We start from the raw sequence: 25,233 nt of genomic DNA, 5'->3' as shown, positions 1-25,233 counted from the left end.
TTTTCAGAAGGAATTAATTTAGATTTTTACTCCACTATATCAGCATTTAAAGTTGACAAATAGTTGTGTATATATATATATATATATATATATATTATCATCTCATTACAAGTGTGCTGGATAGACAATGAAAAGCTATTTTAGAATTCCACAAAGCAACCTGCAGATTGAAAAGAAAGTTGCAATACAAGGTTCTTCTCTTACAGCCTTTTGATATAAAGAAGTACTCAAACATCTTAAACATATAGGAAACATAATATACACCTGAAAGCAGAATCTACTCCTAAATCGCCAAATTAAAAGGGTTGTAATATGAATGCTCTTCGAGACATGCTCTGCCTCATTTATCTCAAACAGGAATAGCTAAAAGAAAACTTCATAGTCTCTCTATTACCATTAGCTGCAGTAGCTACAATGGCTGTTAAACCTGGGCCAAATTACACCGCTGTCCCCAAGCGCCTGAAGATCTTCACAGGACCTGTGCACAGTTCTGTGTGGTTATACAGTGACCAGGCCAGCACAGTGACACAGTGACAGAACAAAGCCATACAAAAGACCTTAAACACGTGCACTTCACATATATTGGCTCATTTATACCTTTTGTTTTCTTTAAATTAAGACAACTATTTTTATGCAGGAGTATCAGCAAACTCTGTAAATTGGGATATTCTAAGTAAGTAATGCAAACAGATATATGTCACTTCAGGAAAACTTTTGAGGTAAAGCTCTTCCCCTCATGATGGCCATGGAAATTATAATTTTTGCAACTGACATTGAATTATTTATTGTGCATTGTTACAACATGCAGCAAAGGTACATAACGTGATTGAAAGGACTCCCTTAAGGCTGGTTCCCCTCTCCGACCCCAAGAGGATGGCAACCAGCAGGTTCTGAAGTTACTTACCACAACTGAGTGTGATCCTGGCAAGATTAACTAGGCAACCGCCTCAATGAAGAGAGGATGTACAGAAAGCACGTTTAATTGTTTCGCCATCATGAAGAATCAGATACACCTTCGTAAGCATCAATTAATCGGGTGTATCCAGGAAAGATCTCTGCCAGATAAGAGCAGGAAAGATATAGCTCGGAGCGCATAAAAAATGAGGATTACAGGGAAGGTTGTCCTAAAAACGCTCACGATTTTATTTGCCCATGAGACTGCGCTCCCCGCAACAAACTACTCGTTGGTTGTTTGTATCTGAGAGCCTCCTGCACGCTCCGGCTCGCCTTCCTCGGCGGGAGCGGGGCAAGCAAACCGCAAACTCCGGGAGCCCTGGGGAAGCCGGGGCCTGGCGCTCCGAGCGCTGCCCTGCGCGGCCTCCGCGGGCGGAGCTCGCTCGGCGCGGCACGGACAGGCCTCGCCGCCGCGGGCCGGGCGGGGCTCGGGGCCGCCTGCCTCTTGCCCCCTCCCGGCAAGGATCCCGCCCGGCACACTCCACCCACCCGAGGCTACTTGTGCCCCCTGCACGGGCCGCCGGCATTCCCGGCTTGGGCGGCTGGAGGAGCTCAGCCCGGCCCAGCACGGAGGTCATGCCGCGGGGCCCCGGGGCGGCGGTGTGGCTGCTGGCGCTGCTGGTGAGTGTGGGGTGCTGCGGGTGAGTGTGGGGTGCTGCGGGTGAGTGTGGGGTGCTGCGGGTGAGTGTGGGGTGCTGCTGGTGAGTGTGGGGTGCTGCTGGTGAGTGTGAGGTGCTGCTGGTGAGTGTGGGGTGCTGCTGTGCCGCGGGGCTCCCTCGGTACCGGGGCGCTGCTCTGCTGTGGGATGCAGCCGCGGGGGTCCCGAGTGCGGCCGCCGGAGAGAGGTGCTCCCGTCGGGACTCGGCAGCCCTCCCAGCCCGGCTGCGTGTGGCTGGGAATGGGTTTTCTCTTTGGGAATTAGATAAAACCATATCCCTTTGCTACCTGAAAGCAGGTGGAGGTAGGAAGTCCCAGCAGGAGCGGTATCTGGGATGGGTAGGGTTGCTGAGGCGCCGCGAGGAACAGGAAGGCAGCGAGGAGTTCACATTGTTGCCGTCTTACTGTTCAACATACTCTCTATACTAGTAAATTGCACTTCAATTCTGAGGGAACAGCGCTAGCAGGAAGATGAAGCAAAAAGTTTGGAAGTCTTTATCGCCTTAGAAGAATTGCACTAAATTCTTAATAATCCAGGAGACTTCAGGCTTTGTCCTGCCCTTCCCTCCCTGTGTTTCAGCCATCAGCCTTTAGCTCTTCCATCCTATGGAATACTTTCTCAAGCTGAAAGCAAAGACTGTCTCATAATAAACTGAGAACGAAACGCTTGGTTTGTTGGATTTGGACTGATGCTTTCTAGCTCTTTCTACCTGGTTTAGAGCAAACTCTTCGTTGTATCTGCGGCATTTTCTTTTGCTTTTCACCTTTCCAGGTTGGCAGAATGCCCTGCGGAAGTTGGGCTGCCGCCGCTCCATGGTGAGGGTGGTGGCCGTGCCCCGGGCTGTGCCGGGAGCTGCCGGGCAGGGATCAGTAAGGACTTGTTGCATGGACTGAATGGAAGGTGCTGGGGGTTGGGACCTTGTCCCCTGGGCTCGGGAACCTGCAAAATCGGATTTGTTATCTGGAGACCTGTTGCCTGATAGCTTTAATACTGATGTATGGTTGTGCATAAGTTGGCCAGCAACAGTTAAACCTGTTTTCACAGCAAGTAAAAGCAAGTGGTTGGGGGTTGGTTGGAAAATGTTTTATCCTCATTTTGTCCCAATTAACGATGGAAAACGTGGAGTTCCACTTGTGCCAAAGTTTTTACATACTCTGTCTGCAATACCTGAAGCCACACCACCATCCATTTTGATGGGCTTGTGCTGGCTCAGGATGCTGATAGTTTTTGCTGAAGAACATTATTTTTCTTTATCGTCATTTTCCTCAGTTTCAGCTAAGGATGGGTCAGGATATGACGTACTGAGAGTCAAGTCAGTTTGGCCTAAAAGACTCATTGTTGGGTAGAATATTAGAGTGAATAAACCGTCCTTAGTTGGAGGATGCCAGAATAGAAAGAGAGGCACTGCTGGGTTTTGAAATTTTGGTTTGTTGTTTTTTTTCTATTCTGGGTATTCATGTGGCAAAAAGTCAAGTTTCTTATTTGAGAGTATTGGAGTAGGGTAATTTATTTCTTATGAATCTTAAGAAACTACTTAAAAACAAAATTAGTCTAAGAGTAGTGTCTTCTCAAAGCATCTTCTACCTTAGAAGCATCAGGAATGGTAGGTTCTTCCTAAGTTTTTCCTGGAAGTATCTCTCAGTGCTCCCTCCCTGCCTGCAGGCTACTTCCCTGTATCATCATCCCTAGGTACCTTGTAGAGGTCACGACAGATTTCCCCAGGCCCCTGCCTTCGACCCTTTTCCAGGAACGTCTGGCTGTGCTGAATGCTGGTGCACCCAAAGGGTTGGGCTTGACTTGGAGCATGTCCAGGGCACACACCCAGAGCCATGGGCCTGCTGGGCGGGCACAGCTATCGAGGATTATTAGACTGGGAGGTTTCCCGGTCATTTCTAAAGGGGGTGGACATCATGTCTTCAAGAGAAGAAGTCTTGGAACATTTCCTGCATTTGAGTAAAAGAATAGTTGACAGAGATGTATGAATCTTACTATGGGAGTAGGAAAATTTACCTTTTCTCTGGATGTCTTCCTCAGATTGTACTTCATTGGGATGTTAGACTTAGGCTGGGTATGAGAAAAATCCAGCCTAAATATATTAGACCGCTGCTGTAATGTCAGAGTCAGTAGCAGTTAATTTTCAGAAGTCATAGAAACAAGATAAATAAAAACCATCACAAGGTGATGTTTGATTTTATGAAGAGCAGAGGTGAGCTAATTCAAAGCAATCTAGCTTCTGTTGCCAGTAACATGTTGAAACGTGGTAAAAGTATTTACAAGCATCTATGGATTGATTCAACATTTTAATATTGTTCCCAAAATGAGGGAAAACCCAGCTGTGGTGAGGTCTGAAAGCAGCTGAGAAATATATAAGGTCTAGTACTTTATTCATCCCATTGAACTGAAGTGGTACATTACTTTTGATACCAGATTTCAGAAAAAAAAGGAATCTATCCAGGACAGACTACAGACCAATAAAAAATGCAATCTAAAGTCACAAAATCCTGTTTTATGGTTGTTTTAAGGGGTACTAAAGAACTGGTATGTGAGAAAAAACAGTAAGATGTTTGATAAGTTTGCGGATACATGAGGGGTGGAAGAAAAGAGAATTGAGAAAAGGGAATTGCACCATACAATGACAGCATTGTTGACATGACAAAGGAGATGAGTTTTGAGGCTAAGACATCTCAGTGTAGATGTTTAAGTTTCTGTTAAGGTATAAGGAGATGCAGTGGATACTGAGTGCGCCTGTTTGATTAAATCAGACTGTACTTTTGATGAAAATCTCAAGAGTGTGTGACTCGTATCCCTCCTGGGTGAAACCATGTTGGGAGATGCATCCATCTTCTTGTAGATGTTTGATCTGTGGGAACAAGCTCATTCTAGTCTGAAGGATCCATCAGAACATGAGTTGTGTAGTGTTGGGTTCTCTGCATCAGATGCCTTGCTCTGCAAATCCTCCTGTGTTGGGTTTACAGTACATAATTGCACATGCTTACAATCATTCGAGCTCAGAGAGAAATAAATATGCACTGGTTTGGACACGAGTTGAACAGCACTCCGATCTCTTGGTATTGGCTGTATTTCTGCTGGTCATAATGAAAGTTTAGGCCCTTAGCTTCCATTTGGATACATAAATTTGTGTGCCTTACTCTGAACATCATGCAAGCAGCAATATGGTCAACTTGCAAGGAGCAAAAAATTAGGATAATAAAATGAAGATGAAAATTAACAGCCTTTTCATCTGTAGGACTACCTAGGCTTCCCCTTAGGTTAGTGAGGCTGAGGGACCTCCATCCCTCATTTTTAAGAACAGGATAAACAGTAGTCCAGAAGTATTTAGGTGTAGTTTGTTTTTTCTCAGGGCCAGAAGATGTACTAGTAGGTGGCCTTGGTTGGTCCCCCCTGCTTGCTTCTCTGAGGTCTTCACTTGTCTTCAACACCAAACTGACTCACAGGAATGCAAGCTCCAAATCTAAGACACAGCACACAGAGAAGACCACATTTCTAGGCACTGCTGTTTCATGATGTAGTAAATACAGACACATACCTTCTTGGTTACTCAGTCTTTATAGCTTTACAGCTTAAATCTGAGCTTTGTGTTGAAAATCTGTCCTTTAGTCACTTCCTGACTGATGAACAAGGATTTGGGCAAGAGCAGCCTGGCAGTCACTCCCTTCTTTCCCATGCCTTCTTGCCTATTCCTGCTGTTTTCCTGTAGTATTTTAGTATTTCATTCCAATTTCATTACTTCAGGGCTCAGACTTTTTTTTTTTACTTGTAACTATCCACTTTTCTTCTGACAAAGTGTTCTCAGCTCTGGTCAACAAGTGTTATCAGTAGATGTCTTGTTTTTTGAGACAAGGCTATGATCCACAGCAAATGACAGAGCTTCCCTGCTCTGAGCCATTTAACAGCTGTAAGATACTAAAAAAAAAAAAAAAAAAGTGGGGGGAGGGGGAAATTCACATGTTCAATGGGCAGTAAATTCTGACATTTCAGTTGTCTTTGAAAAAAATGTCACTGAAAAGTGCTTTTTTAAAAATTTAAATTTTTGGAACCTTTAAAAATTTTCAGTAAAAAGGCTGGATCCCTTTAAGTATTTTTTTCTCCTTGTATTTATGATCTTGTAAATAAATTGTCATTCTTAAACATTTTCTGTAGATATCTTCTAAGTCCCTTATGAGGCTACCTGTGGACTATATACTGAATAATACCAGAGCAAAAGTATTTTTTCACTACCTTAGCATTAACCTAGAATGTTTTGAAGGACATTGCTACCATGCAAACAAATTGATTTTTAGTTATTAATGAAATATTTTCTTTTTATAATGACTAGTGCAATTTTTTACACATTTTTGACACACATCTCAGTGGAAGATCTGCTTATTCTTGGTCTTCAGACACTTTTGCTTATATTGGGTTCTCGGGTTTCCAATACAATGAAACTTCATGTGCCTCTTGTCTCCATTCAGTTTTGAGAAACAGTTTTCCCTCCAGTTTACCAGTTAGAACAACCAAGGATGTTTCGGATGACATCTTGACAATTATTCACCTTCCAAAAGAGCAGCAGCTTCTGTGGAAAACCTTGACTATGAAGCAAAATTCTCCTGTCACTCTTGCTGGTATAATCTCATTAGCCATGAAAATAAATTTTGAAAATCCATACAATTAGTAAAATCAAGTAAGACTAAGAACATCCATGAAAACAGCTTGGTGTGAGATTCTGTACTGTTCATGATGAATATCCATTAGGAAACTTACTGCTTGATAATTTTTGTCTTCAGAATATATACGTTGGGAAAAATACCATTTGAAAAACAGTTTTGTTGAACAAGTTGAAACAGAAATCTGCTGTATTGCTCAACACAGTCTGCTGGGTTGTGTAGGTTCAAGATAACTTTTTTTTTTTAAAAAAAGAAGCTGTTATCAATTCAGTAATCAAGGCTGAGTCAGAGGGAGGACTAGGGAGAGCCCAGTGAACAGACTAGAAACCAGTCAGAGACTGACTTATTTGAGTAGAAAACCACATTTTCTGAGCCTGCTTTGCCTTAGGGAGTAGTATGCCTAAGAAAATAATCATCCAGGTTGCAAAATATAAGTAGTAATAGTTTTCAGAACAGTAACAGTATTTGCAGCTTGTACAAAGTTCAAAAGCTTGATTTGTAGGTTTCTCATGTTGTAATAGCCTACTTTTTATTGTTGCTGCTTCCTAATACCTACGTTTTTTCTGCAATTTGAGGGTGTTGTTACTTGCAGAGTCTTTGGTGCCTGGAGAGTGGACATAAACATGGGGTCTCTGATAAGTGGGCTTCTTCCCCCCAGGGTTTGTCACCTAACTGAGCTATTCAAGGCCATGCATAGCTGTCCTGGCCTATCCTGGTGTGTGAAGAGGTGGGCAGTACTGAATATTCAGTATTTAGAACTTTGCAGCTAGCCTGTAAGGTTTTGTCAGGGCAAGCACCTCTGCCTTGTTTAAATAAGCGATGCCCTTTATCCCTCCCAGCAAGGTTCTGAGTAAGAGAACTGCTTCTGTCATGTACACTTCAGCAGATGTTTGGGTTTAGTCCTTACCTTTAAACACCATTTATCAGATTTTCTTCTCTAGTGTGATTGGTAGACCACCACAGCCACAAATCCAAGGCTTGCCCAGAAGAGGGAGCTTCTCCAAAGTGCTGCAACACTTGTTTCCATCAATGGCACATCCTCATCGTTTTGGAGTACTAAAGCATTATTCAGCACTAAAAACCATGGTTGTTTAAAAACTACTGTGAAGTCTGAATTTATTAGAAAAAAACTATTAATTGCTTATAATCTGGAAATTATAGGATAAAGGTGCCAAACTTAATTATTATGTAGTTAGAGTGTATGTTTTTAATGTCAATGGTTATGGGTGAATTTTTTCAGAAGCTGTTATGGGTAAATAATAAATATGAATATATACAGGTCAGAGGCCTTCTTCCTTGTGGCTTTGCTGCTCTTATGAAGCAGGTTGCAAAAGTTAAGTTTTAGTACTGCTGAAGTGACATGGAATTAACAATGACTATCATAACTTCCATTGCAGATCTGTTTGAATTATGGACATGGGCTCTACGTAAAGGTAGGATATAATGGAAAGATTTTTCTTTATCAGTGCCTGTGGAAGGGTTCTCTGAGCAATATGTCAAAGCCATGCCTTATTTCAGTTGATAAATGTCTTGAATTCTACCATTTTCTGAAATGTGAAAGCTGCATAATGAATAGAGAAATGAAAGCTGAAAAGTAAGTGAATAGATTCCTACATCCATCATCTAGAGTGGCATTGAACTTTGAGAAACTTCCCCTAACACAGTAAAAATGTAGACTGATTTTTTTGAACCCAGTAGATGAAAAACCACTGTTTTATTGAATATGTTAATCTGGGAGTCAACAGAGACAGTAGAAACTAAAGTGGACAGAAGGATGAGGGGTGTCATGCAGATTGAAAATGAGGTGTAGTTAAATGGGGATAGCAGAGACATTGGGTGAATTGAACAGAGGCCTGCTCTCCATGTATTGTTTCAGAGAAAAGGTTAAATATGCAAGGCAGTATTGGTGGGAAGATAAAACAGTGGTAAGGCAGAAATGGTGATTCAAAACAGCCTTAGTGCCAAACTTCTTCCCACATCTGATGACAAACATTTAAATCCTCCAGAGCAGGTGCATTTTCACCAGCCACTGTCCATGAAAACTTGCTCATACTTTTAAGGCCTGTCTTGCCTAATTCTGTATTGATGAAAAGACCAGTGCAGTTTTCCTCTTCAACCAGCTTGAGGACTGTAGAGCTCTCAGACTGTGACTCAGAAGGGTGGTGCTGCTCCATGATTTTGAAGTTACTAGCTATTGAAAGAGCAAAAGTTGCTCATAAGTCTTGGCTACAGCAGCAATAAAACGTTTATCTGAAATGACTAAATGTAATGCTGACGTTCCATCTTGTCTTTTCACAGGTTTATAATCGAAATGACAGGAGTGGCGTTTTGTCTCATCCCAACAGCCTAGTCAGACAGAAGCGAGAATGGACAGTCCCTCCAGCTTTCATACGGGAAGAGGAGGACAATTCCTATAAGAATCCAATTGCTAGAGTAAGCTCAGAAAACATTTTAATATGCAGTACACATAAAAATAGAAATGAAAATGTAAAATAAGAGTGTAGCTTCCCTAAACATGTGCACAAATATTTCTTTAAAGGACTATTGAACGCCATTTGGAAATTGACACATTTCCTTCTGTTTCCTTTGGCTCAGTCACTCATCTTTTCATAGCCCCATTTTTCATTAAGCTTTGGGGAATGCAGTATCTTTGAGGGTTTTTTTCTCCACCACCCATACTCAGATGGAGTTAAGCTTGACAAGTGGGTCCCAGGTCTGCTAGTGGTGATGGAGCAGAAGCATGAATATTTATACCTAGTCATTTAGGAAACAGTGCTAAAAATAACCATGGTGTTACCCTTTGTGAAAGAGTGATATGGTTCAGCGCCGGTGTTGAAACCTAAATTCACCACTCCTGCCATTTCAGCATATAAAATGACTGCAGGTGGTGGCAAGATGTTTCCCTCTGCTTGGGCTGCCCCTTGATGGTGATACTGGCACAATGCACACTTCTCCAGATGTTTTGAATATCTGCTGACAGCAGAGAAAGGGTGTAATCTCTAGTCTCTGCAGCCTCTTCTATGTGTTCATCTCCAGGTCTGACCTTTTTTTCCTCCACCCTATCCCTTCTCCAGTCCTGGTATTTTTGCTAGCTTAGGTCTGACCTCCCAGGTCAACTCCTGGATCCAGATGTTTCTCATCTCCCTGCACCAGACTATCAAACGGAACATGCAGCCCTTCCTGCATTCTCTACATCTCCACAGTCAAAGGAGCGTAGGGAAATGTGTTTGTTCATTACAAGATGGAAAAAATATTTTGTTGCACTTTTAAATGTAATTTTATTTACCGAGTGGTATTTAATTTGTTATATTCCTACTAGATACATTCAGATCTTGAAGATACAGGAATAGTAGTAACATACACTATATCTGGTCAAGGAGTAACAGAACCCCCTTACGGATTATTTGTTATCAATGGAAAGACTGGTGACCTGAACATAACAGGAAGGGTGGACAGAGAAAAGACTCCAATTCTTCTTGTAAGTTGAAAATTATATTTTTTCTTTTTCCTCCTATCCATTTGTTATTTATTTCCTTTAAATGTGTCTGCTTGAAATAATACATATATATAATGCATTTCTGGTTATTTGTGTATACCTGCTTGTATTTGTAAGTATATATAATAAGCCTTTATAATACTTATACTTTGTTATATATAATGGGTGTATTTCTGTTTTGCATATGTGTTTGTATATATGACAGTCACTCATTGGATTGGTTTATTATTTCTCTCTGTATTATCAGGTCCGAGGCCACGCACTAGATAAGAATGGGGCAAAACTGGAAGAGCCAATAGACCTCCCAATTAAAGTTGTGGACATAAATGACAATTTTCCAGTGTTTTCACATGAAGTTTTTGTTGGTTCAATTGAAGAATTAAGCGAAGCAGGTAACTTTATTTTTTTTTTTCTTTTAGCTTTTCCCAAGATATGCAAGGGGACAAGTGAATGTGCACTTTGGAGCAGCATATCTGCAGTAACAGGCACATTTTCTTGCTGACATAAGCCAGGTTATCCATGTGTGAATGAAGGTTTTTATTCAAGGCTAGGCTGCATTGTGTGATTAAGGAAAAGCATCCCCCTAGGGGCAAGAGAGAACAGTATTCCCTCTTGTGGCACCTTTGGTTTGTTGTCAGAGCTACCACAAATCCAGGGACCAGAGTTCTTCTGCAGGAATTGCACAGGAAATGCAATCTGCCTTCTGGCCTAGTAGTCACAGCCTGTTTGGGAGGGATTTCAGTCTGCCATCCTCATCCAAAGCCCTGCTTTGTCTGTGGAGAGGTTACCTGGAGAGGTACTTTGCTGGTAAGCAAAAATGGCTGTGCCATAACCATTGAAGAACAAGTTAATGGCCATTTTCCTATTGACATCAGTAAACATAAGAGCAACAGATTATTTTCAAGAAGATTAGAAAAGCTGGTATAAAATGACCTAATAAATAGCTGGCAATGTGTCTGTTTTAATGTCACTATAATCTGAAGAAACAAATTCTTGCCCATCCACTTGGGTGAGGTATTGAGTAACCTCAGCAATCTTTCAAGTCAATAGCAGCCATATGTAATGGCTCTTGGCATGAATTCCAACTAATGTCAAAACTTAGGCTCTGGATGCTGAAGTACACCCTCTCCCAAAGAACAAGACCCCCTGGCAAATTGTAAGGGGATTGCACCATGGGTATCACCATGTATATTGAGTGAAGCTGTTGGAAGGCATCAAAACAGATCAGTGATTTTAGTAATGTTCAGGTAAAGGAATAATTAATGCTCTCTTTAGAATAATGTGTGAGAGAAATGTAGCTCTTTGTTCAAAAGCTTGTGTTTTCTGCTCTGTGTGGTTATCTATAATTTTCTGTCAGATTTACTGAGAAAATTTAACCTGTTGTTTAATTTGTGCATTGAATTCTGTGAGTTACAGATGTGTGGATACAGTTTTTTTCACGGCTAGAACATATACTTTTAGCATGTACCTTTTGGGCTTAAGAGCACTTCTTCAATTTCATGCATTAAATAAATAAAGTCAGGAGCATCAGAAAATTGTGCAGTGCATCTAACAAAATGATCTTATCTTTGACATTACAGTAGATATACTTACCAGTACATTGTGGTGCATATTGTGTTTTCCAGGTACAATTGTAATGAGGATAAATGCAACAGATGCAGATGAACCAAATAATTTAAATTCCAAAATTGCTTTCAGGATTGTTTCCCAAAGCCCTAGCGATGCATTCAGCATGGATAAGAATACTGGCGAGGTTCGAGTAGCAAAAATAAACCTTGACAGAGAGGTAAAAAAACCCTCCAGTTCTGGTGTTTGTTAGTAGTGGTTTTCTGGTGCCCATTGTGTCACCCTCAGCCCTGCCTGCAGGATGAAGAGCCGGCCCTCTCACCTTTCTTAATTTCCCTTGGGATTAAAGCCTTGTCTGGTTGATGCATGCTTTTCAAGAATTGAGGGGGGAGGCGATGGGATTGGGGCTGTATCCCCCATCGCCTCCCTTGCACAGCATCAGCCTGATGATTGTTGCTTCCTGTCTCTCCTGTGCAGTCAGGGCAGCAATTACACAAATCAAGGCATCATTTCTTTCTGCTGGGGAGTGTATGGCAAAGATAACCCAGATCACCACCTGCTAAGATGCTGGTTGCATCTGGATTTTTGTAGCCTGCCATGCAAATCGCGGTTCAAAGTGTTAGGACAGGTGCTACTGATGCTGCATTGAAAGACATATTACCAGGGACATGACCTGGTCTTGCAGAGTTTTCCCTGGCCAGCAGATGGAATGCTGTCTCTGTGGCTGAGGGATGTGGCTCTGCCTCTGGCCATGTCCTGACATGCAGGTGTCACTGGTCCTGTCCCTGCTCATGGCCACTGGAATTTTTTACTTTGCTATGTAAGTACAGTCTGATTCTTTGTGGAGGAGATGTGAAAATCCTATATCCCTTCCAAAGCCTCAGTTCTACCCCAGCAGAATCTATTAAGCTACTTGAGTGTGAGATTTACTTCTAGCTAGAGAGGAGTTACAATTGACCATAAGAGACATTACCAAAATGTAATAGAGATAATATAGCAAAGAATTAATTTTTAGCCTGGATTAAAGACCTTTTTCTCACCATGACAGACACAAAGTAGCTATTCTTTGGTGGTGGAAGCAAAGGACCGTGGTGGTGAAACGGGAGGGAATGCTGCAACGTGTTCTTTAGAAATTAAGATTCTGGATGTCAATGACAATATACCCATTGTTGAAAGTCATACAGTAAGTACAATTATCACAATTTTTAGCATGTTCCTCCACCTGCCAGTATCCCATAATAAGACACTGTGCAAAAACTTCTTGCATTGATTAAATGAGGTAATCCATGACATCTTTTTAAAGAGTGGATTTTTTATTTTTTTTTTTACCACAGTTTGAAGGAAGCATTGAAGAAAACAGGGCAAATGTGGAAATTATGCGGATAAAAGTATTTGACAGAGATGAAGAGTTTTCTGATAACTGGCTGGCAAACTTTACATTTGTTTCTGGCAATGAAGGTGGTTTTTTCCAAATTGTAACAGATGCCCAAACAAATGAAGGGATTTTGACTGTTGTGAAAGTAAGTATACGTTTTAGATATTTTACTTTAAATATTAGAATACTTTATCCACCTGTGCTGACAAATTGTTTATTCAGTCAATATGTAAAATATGTGGATACTCCTCCTTTGCCATATTTTTAATGCATTCAATAATTCCATGCAAAATACTAATTTTGTGAAGTTTTTTCCATTTGTATTCTGTGTGATCCTAAATATAACTAGTAGGTTATATTATACACTAGAAGTCCCCGGATTTTCCTTGCCCTTTGGGCAAAAGTACTAACATGCTCTAAACTTTCACATTTCTGCTGTCCTTGATGATCTCAGTATAAATTTCTTTGTTTCCCTTGGCCACTGATAATGTTGCAGGCAACACCTGTTCCATAGGCCATGGGCTACAGACTATTTTATGAATTTTTGTAAGCTGAAATGATGATGAAATTATTTTCCATTAGTGGAAATGTCTGTTTTACAGTTTTCACTTTTCTTTAGTCCACAAGTACTGAAGATGCATAATATCCTAAGTATCTTTTTTTTCCTGCTTGAGTTTTGTTATCTGAAGACTGCTAATTATTAAAAACAAATTTTGAGCATTATTGAGTGATTTGGTTTTAAAAAAAAAAAAAACATAAATTTGAGGCAGTCAGGTAATTGAGGACTGTTTCACTAAAGGCATATGCAGAATATATGGCTAGGACTCCTTTTAGATACCTTAAATTAGTTTAATTCAATAATATAAAGCCATTCCTATGGTGTCATCCATTAAAAATGAGCAAGAGTAACAGATTAAGAAACTTCCTTTCACTGTAACACCCTTACTGCTTAAATATTAATTAAATATTTACATTCTTATTATTTAAATAAGGATGCTATTTAAATAGAACTGTTTAAGTATTAAATGTATGCATGTTGTCTAGATACTGGATTCTGACGAGTTCTGAATTTTTTTTATTATTTTCTGTATTGCTCTAGGAGCTGGATTATGAAAAAATGCAAAGCCTAAACTTGGGTGTTGTTGTTACAAACAAAGCAGAGTTCCACAAGTCAATTAAACACAGTTACAAAGCAAAAACAATTCCGATCAAAATTAAGGTGATCAATGTGCAGGAAGGTCCTGTGTTCCCTGGTGGCACAAAAATTATTGAAGCAAGTGAGAAACTGCAGATAAAACAAGTTATTGGACAGTATCAAGCCTATGATGAAGACACTGGAAAAATAGCAGAGCGCATTACGTAAGAATTTTTTTATTACCATCACAACTGAGCATGTCAGAAGTCATATCTGATTGTAAAAATTTGCATGTTGGACTGAAATAATTTCAAAGAAAATAATTTCCTACTAAGTATAATTCACACTTTAAACATCAGCATCATCTTTAATATTCTCTTATGCAGAAAACAGATGATATTAAAATCCTCCTTCTTTTGTTATATATGGTGAAATGTGCTTGTGCTGAAGTTGTCTGTGTTTGCGTGGTGTGTTTGTCATACCTGTCTACTTTTGAGAGTAGATTTACCAATCTGATTTCATTGTCTCCAGTAAAATTAGGAAGGAATATGCAAAAACATTTATCAGCCAGGCAGAAAGGGTGTAACACAGATATGTCTGCATGTGTGTCCTTGGGTTTTGAATCACAACTTTTCAGCTAGATTAAATTTAACTACCACCATGGCCTTTACAAATGGTGCACAGCAGAGTTGCACACCCAGGGGTGGACCCCGTTCCCTCATGCCTGTAATACAGTTTTTCTAGGGTGTCTAATGCTCAGCTTTTGCTGGGAGCACAGATGGAGGGTGCTCAGCAGTGCAGCTCCATCTCCTGCTCCAGTCTCACTCCCTGATTGTATTTTCTGTGATGCACCCTTACCTAAATCTTTGATCTAGAGAGAAAAGCAGCTCTCAGCATTCAGGGTGGGTTTATAGTTGTAACCAATTACAGTGGCAGGAGCATCAGACCTCAGACTGAGGGATTTGATCTCTGTTTTAAATGACGAGTAAACATACTGTGGAGCTTTTTTTTCTACTGATGGCTGTTTTCCTCATTATAAATGTGTCCATCTGTGTGTGATTTTCACCAGCTACATGAAAGGAAAAGATGCGGCAAACTGGATCACAGTAGACCCGGTGACAGGTGAAATCCGACTTGCTAAAAATCTTGATTACGAATCACCTCATGTGGTAAATGGCACCTACACTATCACCATGTTGGGTGTAACTACTGGTAAGTTGAGAGGGTTTTGTTTTCACACAAATTGGTTTGTTTGCCAGTCTATAAGGGTAGTTGGTTTAACCTACCCATCTCTAAGGTTTGGCACCAAGTGCAGTCTCGGTATTCACAGGAGAGACAGGCAACTCATTTTTTGGAATGGGTTCCCAAGGCATCTGTTTCTCCCTTTTGACTAGATGGAGGTGAACTTTTATAAAAGTTTTCAAAGACAGGCCTGATAGGAAACTCTGTTGTCAAGGTGGGAATTGCCAATATCTCAGTATGCCTATCATCAGACTTCATTGTCCTAAATTTTCATTTAATATCCTAATTCTTCATTTATAATCTGCATGTTACTGTGTAGCTATACAGAATTTCTTTTTTCAAGTTAAAGTAACAAAACAGCTTGCAGCTTCTTCAGAAGAACTTTGTCAATATATTTATTAATAGTGGGAATGAAGCACAGCTCTCATAAGTTCTTTCAACTTACTTCAGCAATGTTGGTGTTTTGGAAAATGCTATGGTTTTTTTTTTTATTTTAAGATAATTTTTTGTGCACAAATCAATTTAATTTTTCATATTTCAAATTCTTAGATTCCCCAAGGAAAACAGTCACTGGCACAGTCATCATTCAAGTTAAAGATGAGAATGATAACTGCCCAGTTATTGTGAACCCTGTGCAGACTGTGTGTTCAGATGCAAAATTAGTTGATGTTACAGCTCATGATTTGGATGGTTACCCATACAGTTATCCCTTCAGCTTTACTGTCATTGATGAGCCAGAAGGAACAGCAGCAAAATGGATAATTGCCTCTGGAAATGGTAAGAAAATGTCTTTTTAATTACTCTCAGTTCTTTGAAGTCCTAAGGTCATAATTTATTAATTCCAGTCAAACTGCCAGTTTGGCTGAGTGAGACCAATAAAACAGCCCTTTATATGGAGTCAGGCATTAGGACAATAATTTGCATTCTGCACCCTTCTCTCTAAAGGTTATAAAACTCCAGACATGTCCTGTGGGGTGTGTTGCCTTCCCTCAGCTGGACCATGTTTGCTTATGTTTACATGTTTGACAGGAACAGGTGTTTTGTTGACTCCTAATCTCTGTGACATGTAACAGATAAATCTCATGACTGAAGCTGTTTCTTTGTAAGTTCAGCCTGTATCTATTCAGATTTACATGGTTGTTGCTATACAGGTGATTGGGCTGTCTTCCATGCTAAGTCTCTGGTCATGTGAAATTTCACAATTATCTGAGGCTGAAAGTGGTCATGGCTGCTCACTTACCAGCATGAATTACTTGATAAAAATAAAAGCACATGTACTGTAGCAGCAGCTAATTAAACTTAATTCCATTGCATTGGCTGGGCTTAACTGAAGGGGATTTGTTGGAAGACTGTAACAGTTGTATTTTAGTTAGGTTACAGGAGTCAATTTTCTCTACTCACTTCTTGTCTCTTTTTCTTTTTTTCCTTTAACCTTCCTCCACCTCTGCCTCAGACACCAGCGTACAGCTGGTACCACAAAACCTGAAGCCAGGCAGAACTGAAGTTCCCATGCTAATAAAGGATTTCCAAGGGGTCAGCTGTGCTCTGCCACAGACTCTGCAGCTGAGTGTTTGTGAGTGTGCAGATGATGGCGTGTGCCAGGAGAAGTTTGTTGGTGCGAAGTCGGTGGGTCTGGCACCAGCAGCGGTTGCACTCATCATCTTGGCATTTTTACTTTTGCTGCGTAAGTAATTGTTTCATATTATCTCAGAAGTACTGTAAATGTGGTCTGCAAATCATCAGAGAAGAAATAGTCCAGCTCCCAGGTTTTATCATCTTGATATATTCTGTGTAAACTCCTAGTCTTGCAGGAAGTCATGGCAGATCCCCAGCTAGTTCTGGTAACATCAGCATTTCAGCCTCAAAGCATTTCAAGCTGTGCATTTTAAAATTAATATGAACAACTTTTAATATTTGTTTATGGTGCAGTAAATAACAAGTGGGGAAGCAGTGAGGAATGCTTTTGGTATTCTGAGACATCCCCAGGTGAACTCTAACTCTTCCTACTCAAACCACAGCACATTCTCCACTCTTTTCTGTCACTGCAGATTCACTGCCTTGCTCAGAACAGCATGTGACATTGTTCTTTGGTGAGATAAAATAAAAGGAAAATAAGAATATTTGTAATTATGGTGTGGCCAGGTGTAGCAGTGCTGCATTTGAACTCTCAATAGCTTATTGCTTGTGCTGGCAGCAATCTGACTTTGATAAAACAGAGTTCACACCACAGGAATAATATTCTCTGCTTCTGAAACTGGGTTATTTTGAGTTCCGCAGGCAGCGCTCTAGGCATGTCAAAGGAGTGGCGAGGTGGAACTTGCATGATGCCATGTTGATATCTAGTAGTAAAAGAAGAGGAGTTAGAAGTTAGAAATGCTGAGGTTGTGCAGTGACAGCCAGGGCTTGGAACTGGTCTATGAGATCTTTGATGGAATTATAGCTACATACATGTGTGGCCACCAGTCCCTGATGTGTTAGTTGTCAGCTTGCTCTCTAGGAAATGCCTTGGATATTTAGGATCCTGTCTTCACTCATTCCCAGCCCTCATCCTGATCACAAGCTCCTTGAAAACACATTTGAGTATGGGAGCTGGCCAAACTTACAGTGGCTGTAAGTATGCTAAGGTCCTAATAACCACACGTTAATGGCAACCTTCTGTTTCCCTGCAGTTGTTCCACTCTTACTGCTGCTGTGTCCTGGTGGCTTGGGAGCAAAGGGATTTGGTGGAGCAAAGACGTTTGCTGAAATACCAGACCACAGTGAAGCCATGTTGCGTCAGTGGAACAGTGAAGGAGCAGCTCCTGAGGAGAAGGCATGTATCTCTAATAGCCCTTCTCTGATTTCTATCTCAGTATTCAGTTTGGCACCTGGGGCCCCTTTCACACTACAGATGGATATTTCAAAGCTCTACAACATATTTTAACAGCACATCAACATTAATTAAAATTAACCCTGTGAGGCTCAGCAAAGGATGTGTGGGAGATGACTTCTACCAGCAGCTGTAGAAAAAAGCAACCATAGCACTTAAATCCCAAAATATAGGGAAAGCAATCAAGCAAATGTTGATCATATCTGTGCAGAAGATATCTCATTGAACCAATAGAGAGTGAACCATTTGCATTTGCAAGCCTGGAATGCTCTGCACCCCTTTGGGAGCATGATAAAGCCGAAAAAAAATGGGTTGTAATGCTGAGCTTCCCGTCATTGGTTTAAAGTTTCAGACTGTTTTAAATTACTTCCTTTTGTATTTTCTTTTTTAAACAGAGAAAATTCCTTAGTAAAAAAGAAAATGGCAGAAAAAGGTGCAAATCTGCAGAGGGAACAGTAAATGCCAAGAGAAATTTGCTCTTTGTTGTTATGCTACAAAACAGGGCTTTCAAAAAAAGGGCATGACACTGACATGCTTTTGCACAATAACAGAAACAGGAGGAAAAAGTCTTTGATTTGGGGCCAATGCTCACACCAAATTCTTGTTAAAAGATAATTAACAAGGAAGCCAAAACTGCTAGGAAAAAAGAAAGGGCCGGACAGCACCACAGAGGTGGCAGGCAGCGCATACTTCCCTGCTTTGTGTCTGAGGAAAACTGGGCAGTTTTTCTTGGAACAGCTGAGCTCCCTAGAGTTTTGCAAGCCTTTTTTTGATGGGAATTTTTGGTAGGGATTTTTTTTTCATTTTCAATCCTCTGAGTTTCAAGAAAACAATGATCTATAGAAACATTTCCATGAACCTTTTTGGCAATACATTTGTGGAAGCTGCACCCTTTTTTAGGAGGCCTTTTACTCTTTGCAGCAACATGTATAAGTGCAAATTCAAACAAGTCGTAAGACAGCACCCTCCCTGTTCCCACCCAGCCCCACTGCTGGTTTGGTGAGTTCCATGTGCTAGACAGCAAAGCTTTCATGTCACATCTTAATTTGTCTTATTTATGTAGCCAGTGCTAAGCTTCATTCCACCCACTGCACTTGGGAACTTGAAAGGAGGAACAACAACAACAGCAGCAGCAGGAGGAATGAGTGGAGAAGAAGCTCTAATAGGAGCAGGCAGCTCTGCCTCTCACGTAGGAGAGCATCACAACACTGTTACCAGGGAAAGATGGGAAGAGCAAAGGCGTCTTCTTTCTGCTGCCGACTATGGAGCCATGGCAGCTGAAGGCATGGCAGGTGTAGACGGCAAGACAGTGGTGTCTGGAGGAGGAGTTGCTGTGGGAGCAGCAGGAGCCATGAATGAAGAATTCTTAAGAGACTACTTCAACGATGTAAGCATATGACCCAAAAATAACAGTATTTTGACGTTTACGCTTAGCATTGTAAAATATCATTCATGTTATGACTGACAGAGATGAGTAGATATGCAGATATAAACAGTCCTGATATTGTGCCTGTGGAGTTGGGGGCATTAAGGATTTTTGGATTAGCCACACACGTGGGGACTTGGAGTGTGACAATGCTCCGTCTTCTAGCACTGAATGCTTGCAGGATGTCACACAAATAGACCCTTCTCTCAAGGAAGGTGTTTGTGGATGGGATCCAGAATATTCAGCAATAGCAAAGGAGCGCCTTGTCCAGGAAAAAGCCCTGAGAAAGACTCTGTGATCTAAATCTCAGGGACTTAAGAACATGAAACTGGTCTCTAGGGAGGCACCTGTGACTCATCATGTGTCACAGCTCCAAAATTTACCACGGAGCAGGTTTTTGAAAGATAAGCCAAAGATGTCATACACCAGTGGGTGGGGCTGTATTTTCAAAGTAGCTGATGCAGTAAGTGGTGCTGACTTGTCTGTTTGCCCAGCAGCCTGGGTAAAGGGCCATTCATCAAAAGTGTATGAGGCATATGTCACAATCCCCCTTTTTTTTTTTTTTTTTTACTAACCTAACCATTGGCCAGTAGGTTGTTCCTACTTGTTGAAGCTGTTTCTCTTCATGTTACGCTCATCCTTAGTCCTTTGGCTGGTGAGCTCCTTGTAGTGAAAGTCTGACTGCCATGCACCATCACCTGTACAAACAAAACGTTTTCACACCCTACAGCTGGCAGATGATGTGGTTTTGCAGGGGAGTAGCTGTGCAGATTTGAATCACCACCTCAGGCCAGGGAAGGATTTGAGCTTTAAGTACTTGTATGTCTCAGAGTGCTCTAGCTACTGGCCTCCTGGGTGAACAGATGCAACAGTAGCAATCTTCTTTTCTTCCACTCTTTGTGGCATACTTCAAGCATAACTGCCTGATGAAGTCTGCAAGAGGGAAATTATACTTAGTATCCATACAACTTCCGGGAGGCTAAAATATCTCAGATTAGGAATGAGGAAACAGTCAAGTAACCAAACCATATAGTTTCAGCTGCTGATTTTTTGTGGCAGAATCTTGGGTTGTGTGCCTGCTTCCAGAATCAAGTGCAGATAAATGGGCAGAGTCAAATTGGGTCTTGATGTGTAGCACATTGCACAGATGCCTGAGCTAATTTCCAGTCCGGAACTTCAAATGTGGCAGAAAGGTGGTTCTGAGGACCAGCCAGGAGACATATTACATAAAGCTGGTTCAGCAGGCCCAAAGGATTTGGCTGCCTTCACTTTTGGAACTGGAGCTGATGCAAACACATACACAGATATTTGTCCATGGTAGACACTGCTTTCAGATGGAGCTGTAGCCAGAACTCATGAACCCTCCTTGTTGCCAGGTGGCCTGCATAGAGCCTAAGAATTTACATGATGGACTATTCACCCATGCTTTACCAATCCATTCAACTTTTTGATTTGTTTCCTGTTGGTCATCTTGGATGTGATCCTGTAGTCTGTGCTAGTGAAAAGGGCCATGGTAGGTGATATGTCAGCATGTACTCAGTAAATGGTTCTTTAAATGTTAGGATACTCTCAGAAATGGTCTTGGTGTTCTCCCACAAAAACCTACTTAGAGGTGAAGTTCATTCACTGAACTAAAAATAATTTCTTCATGAATATAGAGGAGTATCACAAATGGCAGATTTACTGGAAGGAACAGCAGCAGGTGGTGATGGTATCCAAGGTTTTAAATATAATCTCAGATTTTTCTTCTCATCGAGTGTACTGTCAAGTTCAGACTAATTTTAAAAAAGAAAAAAAAAAAAACAGGTATTGCCCTTGCTTGGTTGACAGTTTCTGTGGGATCAATTAATTTTTTATTTCAATCTTTTTGTCCAAGCATTTATGATTTTTCAAAATTACTAAGTCTAGAGCTGGCATTAATGAACTTGTGTTTGCTTTTATTTTCTGTCTGCAGAAAGCTGTCTCTTTTGCTGATGAAGATGAAGAGCAAGCTGCAAAAGACTGTCTCCTGGTTTATTCCCAGGGAGAATCAGGCTCCCCTCATGGCTCCGTTGGCTGCTGCAGCTTTATTGAGGGGGATCTTGATGACCATTTTCTTGATGATTTAGGAGACAAGTTTAAGACTCTAGCAGAAATATGTATAGGTAGACAGATCAACATGAAAGACGGTGGCTACAAGAATGAATCTGGTTTTGGTCTTAGTGAAGCAAAGTCACAGTTCTTAGATCAACAAAATGTTTCCACCTCTGAACAAGCCTTTTCCTCAGGCAGTGGCTTCCAGTCCATCCACACAGGCAGTGGCACAGGAGAAAGCACCCTGTCCAAGGAGGTGGTCACAGAAACAACCTTTTCATCATCCCCTTCTGGGCAGCACAATGCCCGGCACCTCCCCACATGCCACGCAGAGAGCAGTGTCACCATGACGGAAACATCCTATTCTGTGGGGGCTCCTGCCCGCTCAGCCCCTCTCTTTTTAGATCCCCAGATTAAGGAGAACGTAGTGGTGACAGAGAGAGTGCTGGCACCTGCATCAAGCATTCAGGGGATGGTGAAAATCCCTGATCTGCCACACGGAGGTAACGTGGTGGTTACAGAGAGGATGGTGAAGTCGGCAGGTGCAGGGCCAGGAGCCCTGACAGTTCAGGATCTCCCTGACTCACAGTATGTCGTGGTGAGGGAGCGAGAGAGGGTGCTTGTGCCTGCTGCTGCAGAGCAGGGCTTGCTCAGCTTCCCTGCTTCGACAGAGGAACACAGCACGGTGCTGAATGAAAGGGTGGTGACAGCCTCAGGGCTGCAGAGCAGAGCTGAGCAGGCACCAGGTGCCAGCTCAGGAAGGCAAGAGCATGCTCTAATCACAGACTCCCCACTTAACCTGATGGGCTCTGACTTACAAGGGACTCCTGCCAGTGCCACACTGAGCAAGTCTTCCAGGGTCACCAAACACAGCACAGTGCAGTACACTCGCTCATAGCCTGGCTCCTTGCTGGGATGGCAGTGTCCAGCATCCTTCTGTCTGTATGCATCCTGCCTCAGCCTTTTCCATAAGATCCAAATTTGCTGGAGCTTCCAGAATGACAAATGCTCTCATTTGCACTAGTTTGTATAAATATGGAATATATGACCAGGAAGCAAGTAAGGAAATCTGGTGTTAAGTTATATTGGCAGGGATGCTTTTGAAGTGGAAAGATGTGGGAAATACTTTTTTTTGTTACTGCTTTTTATTGTACAGATGGTGTAAGAATGCCACATAACCAGAGCTGCATAATTTTGGGAAAACAGGAAAAAGTCTCCAATCTAGTGATGGATAGCAACCTGCAAAGCACAAGTAAAGTTTTTGAACTGCTATTGAGTGTATCTGAAATCCTCGTGTGTGGGGAGTCAGTTTCTCATTATGTGTTTGCCATTGTGTTGCGGGCCCTGGCAGCTCCCCCTGAGCCTTGCTAAAAAATCTTCCTGAGAAGCCCAGGCCACCAAAGCTAGTATGCCTGCAGTGGTGTGTTGATCTCCTGAAGGGATGTCACAATTTCAGGTTATCAGAATTTGTAACTTAAGCAATCAATACTTGCATGTTACCACAGAAGTTAGAGAGCAAGTAGCAAAAAAGCTGAGAACTGCAATTTTTCATTACCTCAGTCTAACAATTCCATTACTTGGTGTGGGTCTACGCTGGCATGGACAAGTAAGCATTTGCATTGTTATATTTTCCACTTTATTCAACTTATGAGAATCAGCCAAGGCTTACCTTAGCCTTAGAGCCAGAGATTCAGCCAGTGGCTTTGTCAGCAAAGCTTATGGCCCTTGGACATCCATAGGATATGACTGACAGGTGCAATTTGGTATTTGGAATTCTGTCTGTCAACACACAGACACAGAAATCAGTCTTGTGTGTGTGAGGTTCCACTAGTTTCAGTACCAGAGCTCGAGTGGCTGATGAAGTGCTGTGTAATGACAGCTTCCCTTGGCTGTGACAAGACAAGAAGAAGCTCCCTTTAGCTCTGCTTTGCTTTTCTTGAAGTTTATGTGGTAAAAGCAGGAGAGAGTACTGCACTGTTTGGCAGTACGTATATGTGTACGTGTAGATATTTGTATGCCATTTGGAACATTCTGAAGTTAATTTTATACAAGAAAAAATGTCTTACACTCCATAAGTTTTCTTAGAGTAGAAGTATTTTCAATGAGGCATAGGTAGGATTTTTATCTCCTACCTGTGAAATCAGCAAGATGGTCAAAAGGTACTGCAAATTCTGGTTTTGTGGACTTGCAGAACTTTCAGGTTGTCTCCATCTCCTGGAATTTTCCTGCATCTGCAGCATTATTTTTTCCACTTATGTGGTTTACCTTTGACTAGAAATGCTCTCAGTGTGTTTAGTTTTACTAACAGCAAAAGTTGCTTTAAAGACATAAATACATAAATTTGGTACCATTGCTGTGCTCAACCATGACAGATGGGTCATTACATTAAGTGGAGTAGTATGTTTCCAGACATATCAGACTCCCTGCTTGGTTGGACCTATTGGTTATTTATCTCTTACACTATGTTTTTAAAATACATGTATTTATTTCTGAGTCAGCCTGCAGTTCCAAGTGGTCACCACTTTTCTGACTTTCTAATAGAGTATCTTTGTGGGTTTATGCAGTCTTAAAATAAAGAATTCTACTGTATTTTTTTAGTTCTTCATTCAAACAGCTACCCCAGTGAAAACACTGGCTTTCCTACTGCAAATAAAGAGTTTAAAGATGGAATGAGGACTGAGATTTCCCAAACAGCCTCAAGGAATATCTGAAAGATACAGATGTAAAAAAAATTGGTGTCCTGCTATAACAAAGATTCTGACAAAAATGTGAATTCTGCCTTAGTGGTTAAGTGCACTAAATTTTGTGACTCGATGCAAGAGAACAGCATCCCCTCTGTAGATTTACTGGGCTTTGGGGCAAATCCTTCAAATCAGTTTTATGCTTCCAGACAACATGGCATAAAACAGTCTCGGTTTTATAACGTGTTACAACATGGAGCTGTTAACATCCAGAAGAGATGTAAGAGTGTAATGTTTGTAAATAAACTTCTTTCACAGATCTGCTTGTAAAGAGTCTATTTAAATAGATTCCTTTAGAGCCTTAAGGAATCTATTCAAACTTTAAGAGTCTCCATTATTTGACTTAGTCTTGTACCAAGGCTGCAGCTGCTATCAGCATATCAGCATGTGTTAATGCTGGCAGAACATCCATCAGATTAAGCCACTCACTTCTAATGGAGCTGTGTTTTGTAAACGATAGTGACTGGTGGGAGGAATGTACAGAGCCAAATTAATGGAAGTTCCTGGTTAGCATCTGACTACTAGATAACCTCGAGAGGGGAACTAGCCACAGACATTTATCTTTGTGAGGGATGCCTTGTTGTGACTTCAAAAGTAAAAGCAAAGTCTGTAATTTTCTTATCTAAGAATAATAGAGCACAGTTATGCTGAAATGCCAGCATGACAGGGATTATATCCATGTTGCTCTTCTGTGATTTATGTTACCTGTGAGTCCTTGCTAAGTATGTTGGATCTGTGAGTATGAGGCAGTCTGCCACAACAGGGATCTAGCCTGTGTCCTGCATACCCACAAGGAGGTATTTCTGTCATCCCTCAGTGTCTAGTTGGAGCTAGGTTAAACTTCGCAAGACAGTACAATTTTTTCCAGGCTCCATTCTTTCTTGGGAATTTGACCATGAGTCCACAGTCAAAGGTTTAAAGCTTGTCAGAGTTATCAGCAGTAAATCAGTTTTTAAAAAGTTAAGTAACTCAGCTGCCATCCCTGCAAGAGTGATGGTAAGTGTTTATGGCCCTGAGGCATCTCAAAAATGCAT

General features: G+C 41.3%; 1 protein-coding gene across 1 annotated transcript; it reads left to right on the top strand.

Moving 5' to 3' along the window:
* Positions 1 to 1,049: 1,049 nt before the first annotated feature.
* DSG2 (desmoglein 2) lies at positions 1,050 to 24,458 on the top strand. Its single transcript, XM_086889581.1, has 15 exons — positions 1,050 to 1,575; positions 7,674 to 7,709; positions 8,575 to 8,709; positions 9,596 to 9,754; positions 10,020 to 10,164; positions 11,398 to 11,558; positions 12,387 to 12,521; positions 12,673 to 12,858; positions 13,813 to 14,072; positions 14,918 to 15,060; positions 15,640 to 15,867; positions 16,544 to 16,774; positions 17,760 to 17,902; positions 19,023 to 19,346; positions 21,340 to 24,458. The coding sequence occupies exons 1-15, from the start codon at positions 1,153 to 1,155 to the stop codon at positions 22,354 to 22,356; spliced, it is 3,726 nt and encodes a 1,241-aa protein (XP_086745707.1). The 5' UTR covers positions 1,050 to 1,152; the 3' UTR covers positions 22,357 to 24,458.
* The last annotated feature ends 775 nt before the right edge of the window (positions 24,459 to 25,233 follow it).

This window comes from Cyanistes caeruleus, chromosome 1, assembly GCF_971803275.1.
Source record: "Cyanistes caeruleus chromosome 1, bCyaCae1.hap1.1, whole genome shotgun sequence".
Taxonomy (NCBI): domain Eukaryota; kingdom Metazoa; phylum Chordata; class Aves; order Passeriformes; family Paridae; genus Cyanistes; species Cyanistes caeruleus.
The sequence above is the reverse complement of the archived record's forward strand: the minus strand, read 5'-3'. Positions and strand labels throughout refer to the sequence as shown.

Coding starts and splice junctions, on each gene's coding strand:
- DSG2 (XM_086889581.1), top strand. CDS start 1,153: ATGAGACTGCGCTCCCCGCAACAAACTACTCGTTGGTTGTTTGTATCT. Junction 10,165..11,397: donor TGAAGAATTAAGCGAAGCAG/GTAACTTTATTT, acceptor TGTGTTTTCCAG/GTACAATTGTAATGAGGATA. Junction 12,859..13,812: donor GGATTTTGACTGTTGTGAAA/GTAAGTATACGT, acceptor GTATTGCTCTAG/GAGCTGGATTATGAAAAAAT.